The following is a 13,698-nucleotide window of genomic DNA, read 5'->3' as shown; positions in this document are numbered from 1 at the left end:
GCTTGCTTTATATGTTTCTTAATAGGAGAACATTTAAATATGAGCAATATCTATCTTTACTTTTATTGCTTACTCAATCAGCTTTGGTATTGATCAAACATAAAACCTCGCTCAATCATTACTCTTTTTTAATGCTTTTATATAGAGAAACAATCTTATATTTTTGAGCACATACAAAACATGTGTTTTTTTTCTTTTATGGCAAAATAATATATAGATTCCTCCTGATAGCACAACCAAGTGAGTTTACTTTGCATATTGAGTGCATACAAATTCTACCTATATCTTTTTTGAATTAGTGAAGTAAAATCAGAGCAAACCCCGAATCAGGTCAAGAAGGAATTGATGCTTGATTATAGTAGCCTAGGCACCTCCAATTTAACTATACTTCTGTCACTGCCAGCGGAAAAGTCATTAATACTGACTCGCTGTCACACAACCGATAGCAGACCGGGGATATACCAGCGCAACTCCAACAAGAGCCGATAATACAGACTTTATATACTACAGCCGATAGCAGACTGTATATATACACCAGCGCAATTCCAACAAAAGCAGATAATACAGACTCTATAACAGCTGATAATGAACTGTGTATAGACTAGCACACATTTTAAGCCAAGCTGTTTAAGTTACAAAAGAAGATGTATAATTATACTTGAATAAATTTATTGTGATATCGTAGTATGCTTCACCATACAAGCCAAGTCTCGACTGCCTCTCCAATGCAAGGACAACTATTTATATAAGCAAACAGATGCAAACTCAACATATGATTGGTGGTTATGAGTAGTTAAAATTTGTAGGTCAAAATGGCAGTTGTTTTTTAAAAGAACAAACTATGTACAAGTAAATAAATGATATACAAATTTGGCTACATTTTTGTAATGCCTGCGTTAATATGGAAAAAGAGTTAGTAATAAAACAAACAATCAACAAATATTCTTTCTCTACTTTTGGGTACTTTTCTACTTGTGAGTTTAAAGAAGTGGTTGCCCTATAATCTTTCTAGCGAGCGTATTCTAGCCTGTTCTTATCCTAGTGAGCGCCTTGGTTTTCGGTAACCGTTGGCTTATGTCACAATTTAAATTACCTGGTTGCATATATAAGCCCAGGTTACTTACTGCTATGCATCATCCAACATGGTGTTCGATTGCAAGCATTGCAACTTTTCTACCAGCAAGCCATGTGCACTCCGCCGTCATGAACGCACGCATGTTCATAGGTGCACTCGTTGTGACTGATATTTTGACCAGCGTGAGAAATTAGTCACACACAATGACTCCTTTCATCGGAGGTCCATTGGCACCCAAACCGAAGGGAGGGAGAGCTGGGCTCCGCGTCCCTACAAACGGCGACCCGAGTCTCGCCCAGTACAAGACCGCAAGCCATACTCCAGGGAGTATAAGAGACCAAAATGGCAACCAGTACGGGACAAGGCTTCTACATTCCACCGATCTATGGAGTCTGTTGTGGCTCGCCCGAAGGTGTCACTTCTGGAACCTTCCCCACATTTTAGCGACACTGATCCTCAAGGGCTGCTGGACTCGCCAGTGCACATACAGCTGTAGCCTATGCTCACACTATCTGACTATGTGATAACGAGTTGTTCCTTCGCTTTAGTGGCGGAAAGTCTTTTTCGTAACTTTGATGCTAATTTACTACAATAGTTTGTTGTTTTATTCACTCATCCACCCAATAGTCTATGTATATACGAGTGAGCATGCAGTGTATTTAGTTTATTGTTCAAGTCAGTCAAGGCACTCTAATCCACCAAATACTATAGCTAAGTCGGCTAGCTAAAAAGAAAAGCTATTAGGAGTTGCTCAATAGCACTAAAGATAGTGGAAAATAGCACAACTCTTATGCTCGTATACACTGTGGTCTGCATCTAATCCTTTCTGTCTCTTTCATGATACCTATATAATAAACTACACCAACTCATATGATGATTCACTCTGTGATTAGTGCGTCAGCTGTCAACTGTGTGGAATTATTAGCAAGTTGCTGCATTTAATAAGTTGTATTATTGCATTGAATAAAGGCGAGAGAGAGAGAACGGGGAAAAAAAGAGAGAACGGGGAAAAAAGAGAGAACGGGGAAAAAAAGAAAATGGGGAAAAAAGAGAGAACGGGAAAAAAAGAGAGAACGGGGAAAAAAGAGAGAACGGGGGAAAAAAAGAGAGAACGGGGAAAAAAAGAGAGAACGGGGGAAAAAGAGAGAACGGGGAAAAAAGGGAGAAGGGGGAAAAAAGAGAGAACGGAGGAAAAAAGAGAGAACGGGAAAAAAGAGAAAACGGGAAAAAAAAGAGAACGGGGAAAAAAGAGAGAACGGGGAAAAATAGAGAGAACGGGGAAAAAAGAAAGAACGGGGAAAAAAGAGAGAACGGGGAAAAAAGAGAGAACGGGGAAAAAAGAGAGAACGGGGAAAAAAAAAAGAGAACGGGGAAAAAAAGAGAGAACGGAAAAAAGAGAGAACGGGGAAAAAAGAGAGAACGGGTAAAAAAAGAAAGAACGGGGAAAAAAAGAGAGAACGGGGAAAAAAAGAGAGAACGGGGAAAAAAAGAAAGAACGGGGAAAAAAAGAGAGAACGGGGAAAAAGAGAGAGAACGGGGAAAAAGAGAGAACGGGGAAAAAGAGAGTGAACGGGGAAAAAGAGAGAACGGGAAAAAAAGAGAGAACGGGGAAAAAAAGAGAGAACGGGGAAAAAAAGAGAGAACGAAAAAAAAAAAGAGAACGGGGAAAAAAGAGAGAATGGGGAAAAAAAGAGAGAACGGGGAAAAAGAGAGAGAACGGGGAAAAAAAGAGAGAACGGGGAAAAAAAGAGAGAACGGGGAAAAAAAGAGAGAACGAGAAAAAAAAGAGAGAACGAGAAAAAAAAGAGAGAACGAGGAAAAAAAGAGAGAACGAGGAAAAAAAGAGAGAACGAAAAAAAAAGAGAACGGGGAAAAAAGAGAGAATGGGGAAAAAAAGAGAGAACGGGGAAAAAGAGAGAGAACGGGGAAAAAGAGAGAACGGGAAAAAAAGAGAGAACGGGGAAAAAAAGAGAGAACGGTGAAAAAAAGAGAGAACGAAAAAAAAAAAGAGAACGGGGAAAAAAGAGAGAATGGGGAAAAAAAGAGAGAACGGGGAAAAAGAGAGAGAACGGGGAAAAAAAGAGAGAACGGGGAAAAAGAGAGAGAACGGGGAAAAAGAGAGAACGGGGAAAAAAAGAAAGAACGGGGAAAAAAAGAGAGAACGGGGAAAAAAGAGAGAACGGGGAAAAAAAGAGAGAACGAGAAAAAAAAGAGAGAACGAGGAAAAAAAGAGAGAACGAGGAAAAAAAGAGAGAACGAAAAAAAAAAGAGAGAACGAAAAAAAAAAGAGAACGGGGAAAAAAGAGAGAATGGGGAAAAAAAGAGAGAACGGGGAAAAAGAGAGAGAACGGGGAAAAAGAGAGAACGGGAAAAAAAGAGAGAACGGGGAAAAAAAGAGAGAACGGGGAAAAAAAGAGAGAACGAAAAAAAAAAAGAGAACGGGGAAAAAAGAGAGAATGGGGAAAAAAAGAGAGAACGGGGAAAAAGAGAGAGAACGGGGAAAAAAAGAGAGAACGGGGAAAAAGAGAGAGAACCGGGAAAAAGAGAGAACGGGGAAAAAAAGAAAGAACGGGGAAAAAAAGAGAGAACGGGGAAAAAAAGAGAGAACGAGAAAAAAAAGAGAGAACGAGGAAAAAAAGAGAGAACGAAAAAAAAGAGAGAATGGGGAAAAAAGAGAGAATGGGGAAAAAAAGAGAGAACGGGGAAAAAAGAGAGAACGGGGAAAAAAGAGAGAACGGGGAAAAAAGAGAGAACGGGGAAAAAAAAAAGAACGGGAAAAAAAATGAGAGAACGGGGAAAAAGAGAGAGAACGGGGAAAAAGAGAGAGAACGAGGAAAAAGAGAGAGAACGAGGAAAAAAAGAGAGAACGGGGAAAAAGAGAGAGAACGAGGAAAAAAGAGAGAACGGGGAAAAAAGAGAGAACGGGGAAAAAAAGAGAGAACGGGGAAAAAAAGAGAGAATGAAAAAAAAGAGAGAACGGGGAAAAAAAGAGAGAACGGGGAAAAAAAGAGAGAATGGGGAAAAAAAGAGAGAACGGGGAAAAAAAGAGAGAACGGGGAAAAAAAGAGAGAACGGGGAAAAAAAAAGAACGGGGAAAAAAGAGAGAACGGGGAAAAATAGAGAGAACGGTGAAAAAAAGAAAGAACGGGGAAAAAAAGAGAGAACGGAGAAAAAAGAGAGAACGGGGAAAAAAGAGAGAATGGGGAAAAAAAGAGAGAACGGGGAAAAAGAGAGAACGGAAAAAAAAGAGAGAACGGGGGAAAAAAAAAGAGAACGGGGAAAAAAAGAGAGAACGGGGAGGGAGAGTTAACACTAAAAAATCTGTACTTTTAAAATATATTTTTTGTAGAAATCTTCAGATCACTCGAACAGTTTTATTTCTTTGGTTGATTACCAAAATCAACTATTTATTTGCTTATACTTTCATTTTAAAACTTCACATTTTAATGATGTATTACACGAAATTATTTTCTAAGCTTGTTCTATATTATTTATGACATGCCGTTGTTTGATGCAGTGAACATTTCTGTAGCTTGTTGCACAATAGAATTGGTCAATAGGACAATGCAACATTGAAGCCTGTCCACCGTAGCCTAGGATTTTTATCCATATGCACTTGAAGCTTACGACAAAAAAATTATCCACAAAACGTGAGCAAAATTTTTAATAGCGTGCTAACATTGCACGATGGTTATTTTTAATATAGAAGTTGTCTACTCTTTTAGTATGTTGAGATGTCTCAATGCCCGAGCGTTCTGTAAACAAAATCAGCTGTACTCATTAGATTTGACAATTTAAAGGCGTCAAGGTTTCGAGCGAATCTGTCCGCAACTACCTGTACATTTACCTAGAACTAGTTTATCTACATGTAGTTTATAGAACAAATATCTATCACCAGATTTCTAGATCACCAGCTCTACACAGTTCAATTACGTGAATAACCCGAGTTTTAAAACTTGGATTAACTAAGTTAGAATGTAAAATGTTAAGAACCCGAGCTAATTAAGGCATTGTAAAACAGTACAGGCAAGACATGTGACTCGTACGGAAATCGCAAATAAATGCACTTTTTCATAGAACGTCTACGGCGAAGCATGTCAAAAGCAGTATTTTGTAGCTATTTACAACATGTTTCTGTTCACTGAAGCATTATCTTTTTTATTACTGTCGTAGAACAATTTAACGACAATTGCCGGGATTTATCATAATAATACAACTCCATATAAGATTGTGAGTTTCTATTCGCTATCACCAATGCTATTCGATATACGCTGAGTCTTAATGTTTAATATTATGCATGCACGAAGGATATTAAATTTCTGTCCCACTTCAAACGGTTATGTTATTATAATTGTTATTATTTGTCAAAATCTTGCGTGTTGTAGTAATACGCTGTAAACCTAAAAGGTGGAGAAAGGTGTTGAACTTAATCAATGTTTTGATATTGCTGTTCATAAGTTGCTATACATACGAAATATGTTGCAGAAAAACTTTATAAATAATTGTTAGCCAAGCAAGCAATATTTGGGAAAAAATTGCTTGCAATACGTATTTGAAACTTGAATAAATGCTTATTTATTCTTCCTCGGAGTTTTTACCCCAGAGAGAGAAATACTTTTTGCTATGCATAAATGGTACATTTAATCTGGTAACCAGCTGCTTTTTCACTCTGGATTCACGCTGTTACTAACAACAAAATTTTATCATCACGTTTTTGCTTGCAGTTTTTTTAAGTCGTTGCAGTTTTATTGTATCTCATTGAATGGGCAAAAGCTCCACGTACAAACAATTTTTCTACTTTCATATGCGTGTTTAACTTAATGTATGTAGTGCTTGGAAAATAACAAAGCAAAATAATCATGCCCTGTTTTCAGTTAGCTGGTATTCCAAGATAGTTTTTATTTCCAGGAAGGTTGTCTCAGTAGCAGCGTATTGTTGTAGCCCTGTAGGTAGTAAATGTGTTCACCCCTCAGTAAACTCCTTCAAACACTGGTTGCTGCAAACTATTTGTGTTAGTGGTCGTAAATAATGTTATTACTTGTTGTAATGGTTAATAGCCTGTCATAGTGTATCCTTTCTTTTACTTAACCTCAACTCAATGAATAGCTTTCGTAACATAACAATACCTTGCCACTAGCTTAATAGCTTTTATGTTACATTGAAAGCTCTCTGATTCTATGCTTAGTGTCAAGCTTTTCAGGTATTGCCTCACAGCTCTACCATTTTCAAAATTAGTTATACATGTAGTTGCTAGATTGTTATTAAAATTCCTCATACACACTGCCTGAGACGGCAATTTTACAGCTAATTGCAGTTTTGACATACAAACAGGTTCCGGAACGAGTTACTTTTATACAGAGGCGTGAGTGTACATTTTCATCTTTGTACATGAAATTGATTAGGTAAGCTGTGTAAGGTAAGATTTTCAGCACAAACTTAAAATCTGTTATGAAATGATTTAAGAACTTAAGTTTCCATCCTGTATAAGGGACAATAAAAATGTGTCCTTTGCAGTATGAGCCTATTTACAGTGTAAGTCTGTCAGCTGCAGTGTTCAATGGTCAATTACAGTAGAAGTCTGTAAATTACTGTTCAAATGGATAAATGATAGTAACAGCCTTTAGATGAGATTTCAAGCCAATAAACTATATTGCAAACTTGTAGACTGTAGCTTGAGTATGTTATAATGTTGATCTACCGCTTCATGTTGGTACTTGAGTTTGTATGTCCTGCAGAATTCATGAATAAGCAGCATAAACCTTGGAAATGACTACGGATTTGTCTTTGGTATTGAAGGTATAGCAGGCTTCCTGGGGCTTAAACTATGCATTGGGACTGCAACTACGAGCTTTTATTTTGTAACCCTTTTTACCATTGCCGAATTTTTTTGTCAAAGTTTTATTGCGTAAATTTGTTACAGTCTTTACAAGTGCAAGATGTTAACAATGATAGAACTTTAACCTGTATAAGATGTTATGATCTTTACTCATTGTGATAATACCTGAGAACTACAAGCATAGTAATTCATTTAACGCACTTCTTAACTTCTTGATCAGTATGAATATAGGAGTGCTTTTATGTATTCGTAGTCATAACAACAACATATTGGAGGCATCGAGAATTGTCTGCTCATCTCAATGCAGTTTTGTGCAGCAAGCTGTTTAGCCAGTGCTTATCCAGTGCAGATCATTTGGAAGCCTTATCAGGCTGTGCGCAGAATTTGCAGGGATTTCACGTGATACGTGACCTTAGCTATTTTCTACAATAGAATATTGTTAGAGTTTAAAAACCGATACACTAGATATCATTCATACAATGCTTCAGTTGTTCTTACTTATGCACTCCTGTGTGGAGTATCCAACTATTATGTCAGTCTCCTTATAAAATAATGCCTAGTTCACTCAAGGATGAATCTCCAAAAGACTTGACAAAATTTGTTTAGCCAAAATGATGGTTTTGTTAAAAAGATCGGGCAATGTTAGGTTTCAGAAAATTGCTAGAAGAGCAGATCGATACGTTTGGTTAATTGTAGCTTTTGTCAATTACTGTATTACTGGTCAATTTTTTGCTGGAAATTAATGGTTTACGGGTAAATGGCCAGAGAGATTTTAGCATGAGCTTGATTCTTCCTTGCATGAGCTATAAACTTGCTAAAAGCCCTTGTTTTATATACAGATATCAGGAATATGAGCGGAGGCTACAAGTTGCAATGTCGGCAGAATTGTTACGTTGATAAGCCTCTTTCAGATTCACTGCACCAATGGATTTATGAGTCCCAAGTAAGCCTGCTGATCTCAGTGGTTATGATAACATTGAACAACAATGTTTATTACTTATGATGTTCAATTAGGCTGCTCAAGTGTGCAGATATATATATATATATATCTTATATATATACATACATTGTATATATATATGTACATATATATATATATATATATATATACATATATATACATAAATATATATACATATATATACATACATATATATACATATATATATACATACTAGCTATGCTACCCGGCGTTGCCCGGGGAATAAAAAAGTTTTTGGTCAGAAAATTGATTTGTATTTAATATATAACAACATTTCCCATTCCAACTTTCAAACTACATATCGTGAAAGAAGTGTTTTGTGCAGTTAAAATAAATTAAGAAAAAAATATAAACAACTGTAAAGGTTTTAAAACTTTGTCAAACAACTGTAACTTTCAAGCTATTAGCCTGGCACATTGCCAATGGAAAATTCCAGTAAGCTAGTTAATAAGCGCTAGGCTTCTAAAGAGGGTACGCCATGACCTTGCGTCAGCATTTTCCAGCTACGCTATTCTAATAATATCTATAGCTGGAGGGCCACACATACTTTCACACACACACGCACACACACACACACATATATATATATATATATAGAAATGTGTATATATATAGAAATGTGTATATAGATATATATATATATATGTGTATATAGATATATATACATTGTATATAGATATGTGTATATAGATATATATATATATATAGATATGTGTATATAGATATGTGTATATACCGTAAAACCTTCAATTGAACGCCATGAGGCTCATTTTTTTAACCCTTTCTCTATAGTGGCAGTCAATTGGAGGTGGCGTTCAAATAGATGCTGGTGTTGTATTTTTTAAATGGGTCGTCCGAATTTTGGGAAGACAAACTTGACGGGCCCTTGACAAGCCCTTGACGGGGCTAAATTCACCTCCTTTTATTGATTATCTTTTTACTAATTTAGTTTATGGCATAATTGTTTTTCACATTTATTTTTTAAATTTCTTTAATTATTTGAAATATTTACTGTTGAAGCTTTTGAGTATGAAATAAATTGATAAAACATTTCATAAGAATATTGTCTCTAACATTGCAGTGTTGAGACGCAAAGAAGTCTCTAAATGGAAACAAATTAGTTTTATGTAACAAAGTTTTACCATAAAATGATAACCTTTTTATTGATTGCTTCACCAATTTTTAATTTTTATATATTGCATTTGTTTTTTACAATGTGTAATTGTTTCCTGAATTTGTGATTTAGTTGTCACATGATTTTGGTCTGTGGAACGATTTAGAAGAATTACAATGTATTCTTACTGGAGCTTCGATCCAGCATATGACAGTTTTAACATACACAATTTTATATGTAGAGGTATAAGTGTATTTCTTTATTTCTGTACTGGAAGTTGATTGCGTAAGGTAGAGTTTTCAATTCAAAGTTCCAAAATTACTATGAAATATATATATATCCTAACTTTAAATGCGATTTACTGGTAAAGGGGATGGAAATATCTGCCTTTTACTGTTTGATATTTTATTGTATTAGCATTAGAGCTTCATGATATGGCGATTTAATTGTATGGTGGCGATTTTTAAGGTGGACGATTTGAAAATCGGCACCATTTAAAAACGTTCAAATCGTATAAATGATATAATTGTGTAATGGTGATTTCTCTCAGACCTAAAGATTTTCACAGATACTGGAACTAAAACACATGGAACTACTGTAACAAGCACGGGCCAACTAGTCTTATAATATACTTATTTCAAGGCCTTCCACGCACACAGGCATTCATGAAATAAATGTTTCTAATTATCATGAACATAGAGCAATTTTTTTAAAAATTAAAATATACAAAAATATTAACAAAAAGTTATAAGTTTTTTACATAATAATTATACTGCGATATATAGCGATATAATTATTAATAATTATACCATATTATATATATGGTATGACATATATATATATATATATAAGTGATACCATTCATATTGGTCATATATAATTATTAATAATTATACCGCGATATATCGCGAATCGTCTATTTGCAATATCGCATCGTCTGGTAATTTTTGGAAATTTCCAAGCTCGAGTGCTACATTCTACTATATACTCTAAGCTTGTCTATTGCTCACAGGATATATCACATTTAACCGAAGATCTCTTAAAGCAATTGCTGTCACTCAAGTCATCGCACTGCAACTGCGCTGACCTACAGCATGAAGCAAAGACGCAGAAGATATGCACATTGCTGACTAAAGATCTTATGACAAGCATATTGAGTTGCTCTGCAGACAGTAATGATATCACACCGGTGCTCAAGTGAGTTAGATAGTTAGTGTGTTGGACAACTTTGGTCGTATATGATAGCATCAACCTGCATTTTTATATGGGTTTATTACTCAGTGAGAAAATTACGTTCTGTTGCAATATACAACTATATATGGAGCGTGTTTCTTACGAAGTAGAAATTTGCTAGTTCATAATAAAGAATGTCTCTTTAGTGGAGCAAAAATTAGATCGAAATACAACCTTTGTTGTCTGGTTATTTTTAGAGGAGTCTAGTGCTTTTTCAGGCCACTTTAACTGCTATTCTAATCATTTAAATATTTTTGCTGCCGCTCTTTTGATGCCGATGATTTGGAGTCGATATTTTGGCTATTATTTTTGATATAACTAAATGCTTTTAACCTCATACAGTTTTGTGCCGAAATAAAATAATCATTTTGGTATAGAATAAAAAATAGATGTTATGTTTATTATTAATATTATTACCTATATATTACTATTGCGATGTATGGATTTAAACTAGGAAAGTATTCAAAGCGTTATTTTGACAATAATGCAAACTATGATGCAGAAGGTATAGTCTGCCAGTAATACCAAACTGTGGGGAGAAAAAAATGTGTTGGGTGAAATAATCTGGAGCCCATTAATTGGCGGTGAAAAATCGACAGCCAATACAAGGCGCCAAATCAATTTATTCCCTTTTCAGAGACCTCTGAAGGAATAGAACTGGAAACAATCAATAGCATGATATTCATTTATTTAGACAAATGTATAAATAAAGCTGTGATTCTTACACATAGACATCTCATCTCAAATGTATAAATAAAGCTGTGATTCTTACACAGACATCTAGTATGCTCATCATATTATCTCTGCCCTAACTCAAATGTCATACACGGCATGTATGAACAACTGTCTTTAAAAATAGCAACTGTCATTGTATAGTTTGTTTTTAAAGGTTCATGATGGAAGGGAGTGGACATCTAATCCTGAAATGCTTGCTCAAGTTTGGCACAAAAGTAAGTGGTGTGTTCTGATGTTACCTTCGACTGCTACTATCTGGTACTATCACCCAAGTCTCCAGCACGCATGCGTCTGTTTATCTCTCTGGTACTATCACCCAAGTTTCCAGCACGCATGCGTCTGTTTATCTCTTTGGTACCATCACCCAAGTCTCCAGCACGCATGCGTCTGTTTATCTCTTTGATACCATCACCCAAGTTTCCAGCGCGCATGCATCTGTTTATCGCTCTGGTACCATCACCCAAGTTTCCAGCACGCATGCATCTGTTTATCGCTCTGGTACCATCACCCAAGTCTCCAGCACGCATGCGTTTGTTTATCTCTCTGGTACCATCACCCAAGTCTCCAGCACGCATGCGTCTGTTTATCTCTTTGGTACCATCACCCAAGTTTCCAGCGCGCATGCATCTGTTTATCTCTCCGGTACCATCACCCAAGTCTCCAGCAGGCATGCGTCTGTTTATCTCTCCATTGAAACAGTTTGCCCTCACAGATAAGATTCATTTTAGGATTAGATAGCTCAAGGGTAAAGTATCATTGGATGCGAGTGAGAAAGTGCTATGAAAAATGTGGTCGAGCATAGTTTAATAACCATTGCTATGGTTCCATAAAACACAAGGACTTCTGTCATCTAACAGATCGCATTTCCGGTAGAAATATTACATGACTTAGACCGCTCTTGATATTTTAGTACAATTTGTGAATAGCGCAGGGATAGTGGACGTCTACTATCCTGGTTAGAAATTGAAATTGATGACCTTAATCTTGCTTTTTAACATCATTTGGAGAGCACTTGTGGCCTGGGGTCTAACATGCCTGACCTGCAAAGGGCGGGTCGGGGTTCAGTTATCGAAAGGGCCACCAGAGGTAACAAGAATGTCATCCAACCTTAATTTCAGGGTAGCTCCGCGCCGTCACAGACTCACTACTATCTACTTGACTGTATATTTCTGTATGGAAATCGGTTTAAAAGTACCAACCTACAGCTTATGATGGTTTTTCAGCTTGAATAGTTTTATTATCTGTACTAGTAATAGAACTAGAGGCGAACTGTAAGATGTTTATAACTAGTAACCCTCCGGAGTGTTTGACTGCTTCCGAGCTGTTCATGTGACTGTTATAATTCTTCAAAAGAGAAAGGGAAATGTTCTCTTGAAGAAAGGAATGGCTTAACTGCATGAAGTGGATGGATTAACTTGCCATTGTGTCAGTGTTATAATAGATTATATAACATTCACTAGAGCTGAGATGAAAGAGCATAGAATAGCTCAACAGCTAGACTCTCCTTGACAAGTATTACTAATTCAACTAAGCACATTGATTACTAGGATAATAGTCTGTTCAAAGCCATTGTTGGAGGTTGGGTAAAGAAATTACATCGTATGGGGCTTGAACTCGCAACTTTCAGCATGGTATGCCAACATTCTAACAACTACTCAACTGCTCAATGCATAATTGTACGTAGGGTTATTACACTCTCGGATGATCTCTAATGGCACACTAGACTGCCGGCATTGGCAAAATGATCACATCATATGGGATTCAAACTTGCGACTTTGGGCCAACACTGCAACACCTGCACCAATCTGCCGCCAACTAGCCTTTCAGAATAACTGCAGGTAGTCACCACACCTGACAAGCTGTCACAGGGCGTTAGACTACCAGTCATAGATATAGTAAACGGTTTACTATATCTATGGTACTAGTAATCTTGATAGTATAGGGCTGCAAGAGCTGAAACTTTGATCTATTGAGTATCCATAAAAACCCATTCACAATATTCTAGAGCCTATCAGTTTCTCAGTAGATTGAAACACTGATCTTTATGAATTGTGTTAAAGATATCTGTGAACCTTTAGTTTCAGGTAACTTTATTGTAAAATGGATTATATTGATACCTTTTATACAATATCATACAGAAACTGTATCCGCGTAATACGGTCAACCATAAGTGAGAGGTTTGCACGAGGGTCATTCACTTGTGGCATTCCTGAAGATTTGATATGTAAGAGATGAATGCTATTATGATAATTACAATTTGCATTGCAACCAGTCAGCTGCAGTACAATCAATGTACATTTAGCATAGTAACTGTTGTCTTCTATCAGGTCACTGGTTCTTAACCTTGTTGGATGTACTAAACACACCAGTTTTTGATGCCTCTTCATTGAACTCTTCATTATTTAAAAATAAATTATGAGTTTTTTCACCTTCAGTATATGTTTTACTAGTGCGCAAAGCGAACTGTGCATTAACATCACTGTGTACTCACAGCAAATTACATATCTTTTCTTTGCAAATCAGTGTGACTTCCGATGTTGCCTTTGAGAGACCTCCATCGAATCCCTATGACTGACTAACAGAACCCCTACGGTTCGATCAAACACAGGCTAAGAACCACTAGAATTTGGTGTAGAGTCAGAGATTTGCAGTATTGCTTTGTTCCACTATCAAATGCTTACACTTCACTAAGGGTAAATGCTGAGACCCCAACCTATAGTCTT

General features: G+C 36.4%; 2 protein-coding genes across 2 annotated transcripts in view; both read left to right on the top strand.

The window, feature by feature from the left end:
• The first annotated feature begins 4,089 nt into the window (after positions 1-4,089).
• Positions 4,090-4,836, top strand: LOC137397471 (octapeptide-repeat protein T2-like). The gene is made up of 2 exons (XM_068083760.1): positions 4,090-4,398; positions 4,801-4,836. Exons 1-2 carry the CDS (start codon positions 4,090-4,092, stop codon positions 4,834-4,836), a joined length of 345 nt encoding a protein of 114 aa, XP_067939861.1.
• A 5,263-nt stretch (positions 4,837-10,099) lies between these two features.
• The window catches only part of LOC137397470 (uncharacterized), a 58,933-nt gene continuing 55,334 nt past the window's right edge, over positions 10,100-13,698 (top strand). Inside the window, exons 1-2 of the mRNA XM_068083759.1 lie at positions 10,100-10,204; positions 11,130-11,190. Coding sequence (XP_067939860.1) covers positions 10,149-10,204; positions 11,130-11,190 — 117 coding nt within the window. The 5' untranslated portion in view covers positions 10,100-10,148. The remainder of the gene's footprint in view (positions 10,205-11,129; positions 11,191-13,698) is intronic.

Source organism: Watersipora subatra, chromosome 5 (assembly GCF_963576615.1).
Source record: "Watersipora subatra chromosome 5, tzWatSuba1.1, whole genome shotgun sequence".
Taxonomy (NCBI): domain Eukaryota; kingdom Metazoa; phylum Bryozoa; class Gymnolaemata; order Cheilostomatida; family Watersiporidae; genus Watersipora; species Watersipora subatra.
The sequence above is the reverse complement of the archived record's forward strand: the minus strand, read 5'-3'. Positions and strand labels throughout refer to the sequence as shown.

Excerpts from the sequence above, each read along its gene's own strand:
- LOC137397471 (XM_068083760.1), top strand. The coding sequence starts at position 4,090 with ATGGGGAAAAAAAGAGAGAACGGGGAAAAAAAGAGAGAACGGGGAAAA. Across the intron at positions 4,399-4,800 it reads GAGTTAACACTAAAAAATCT|TATGTTGAGATGTCTCAATG; the intron begins GTACTTTTAAAA and ends CTACTCTTTTAG.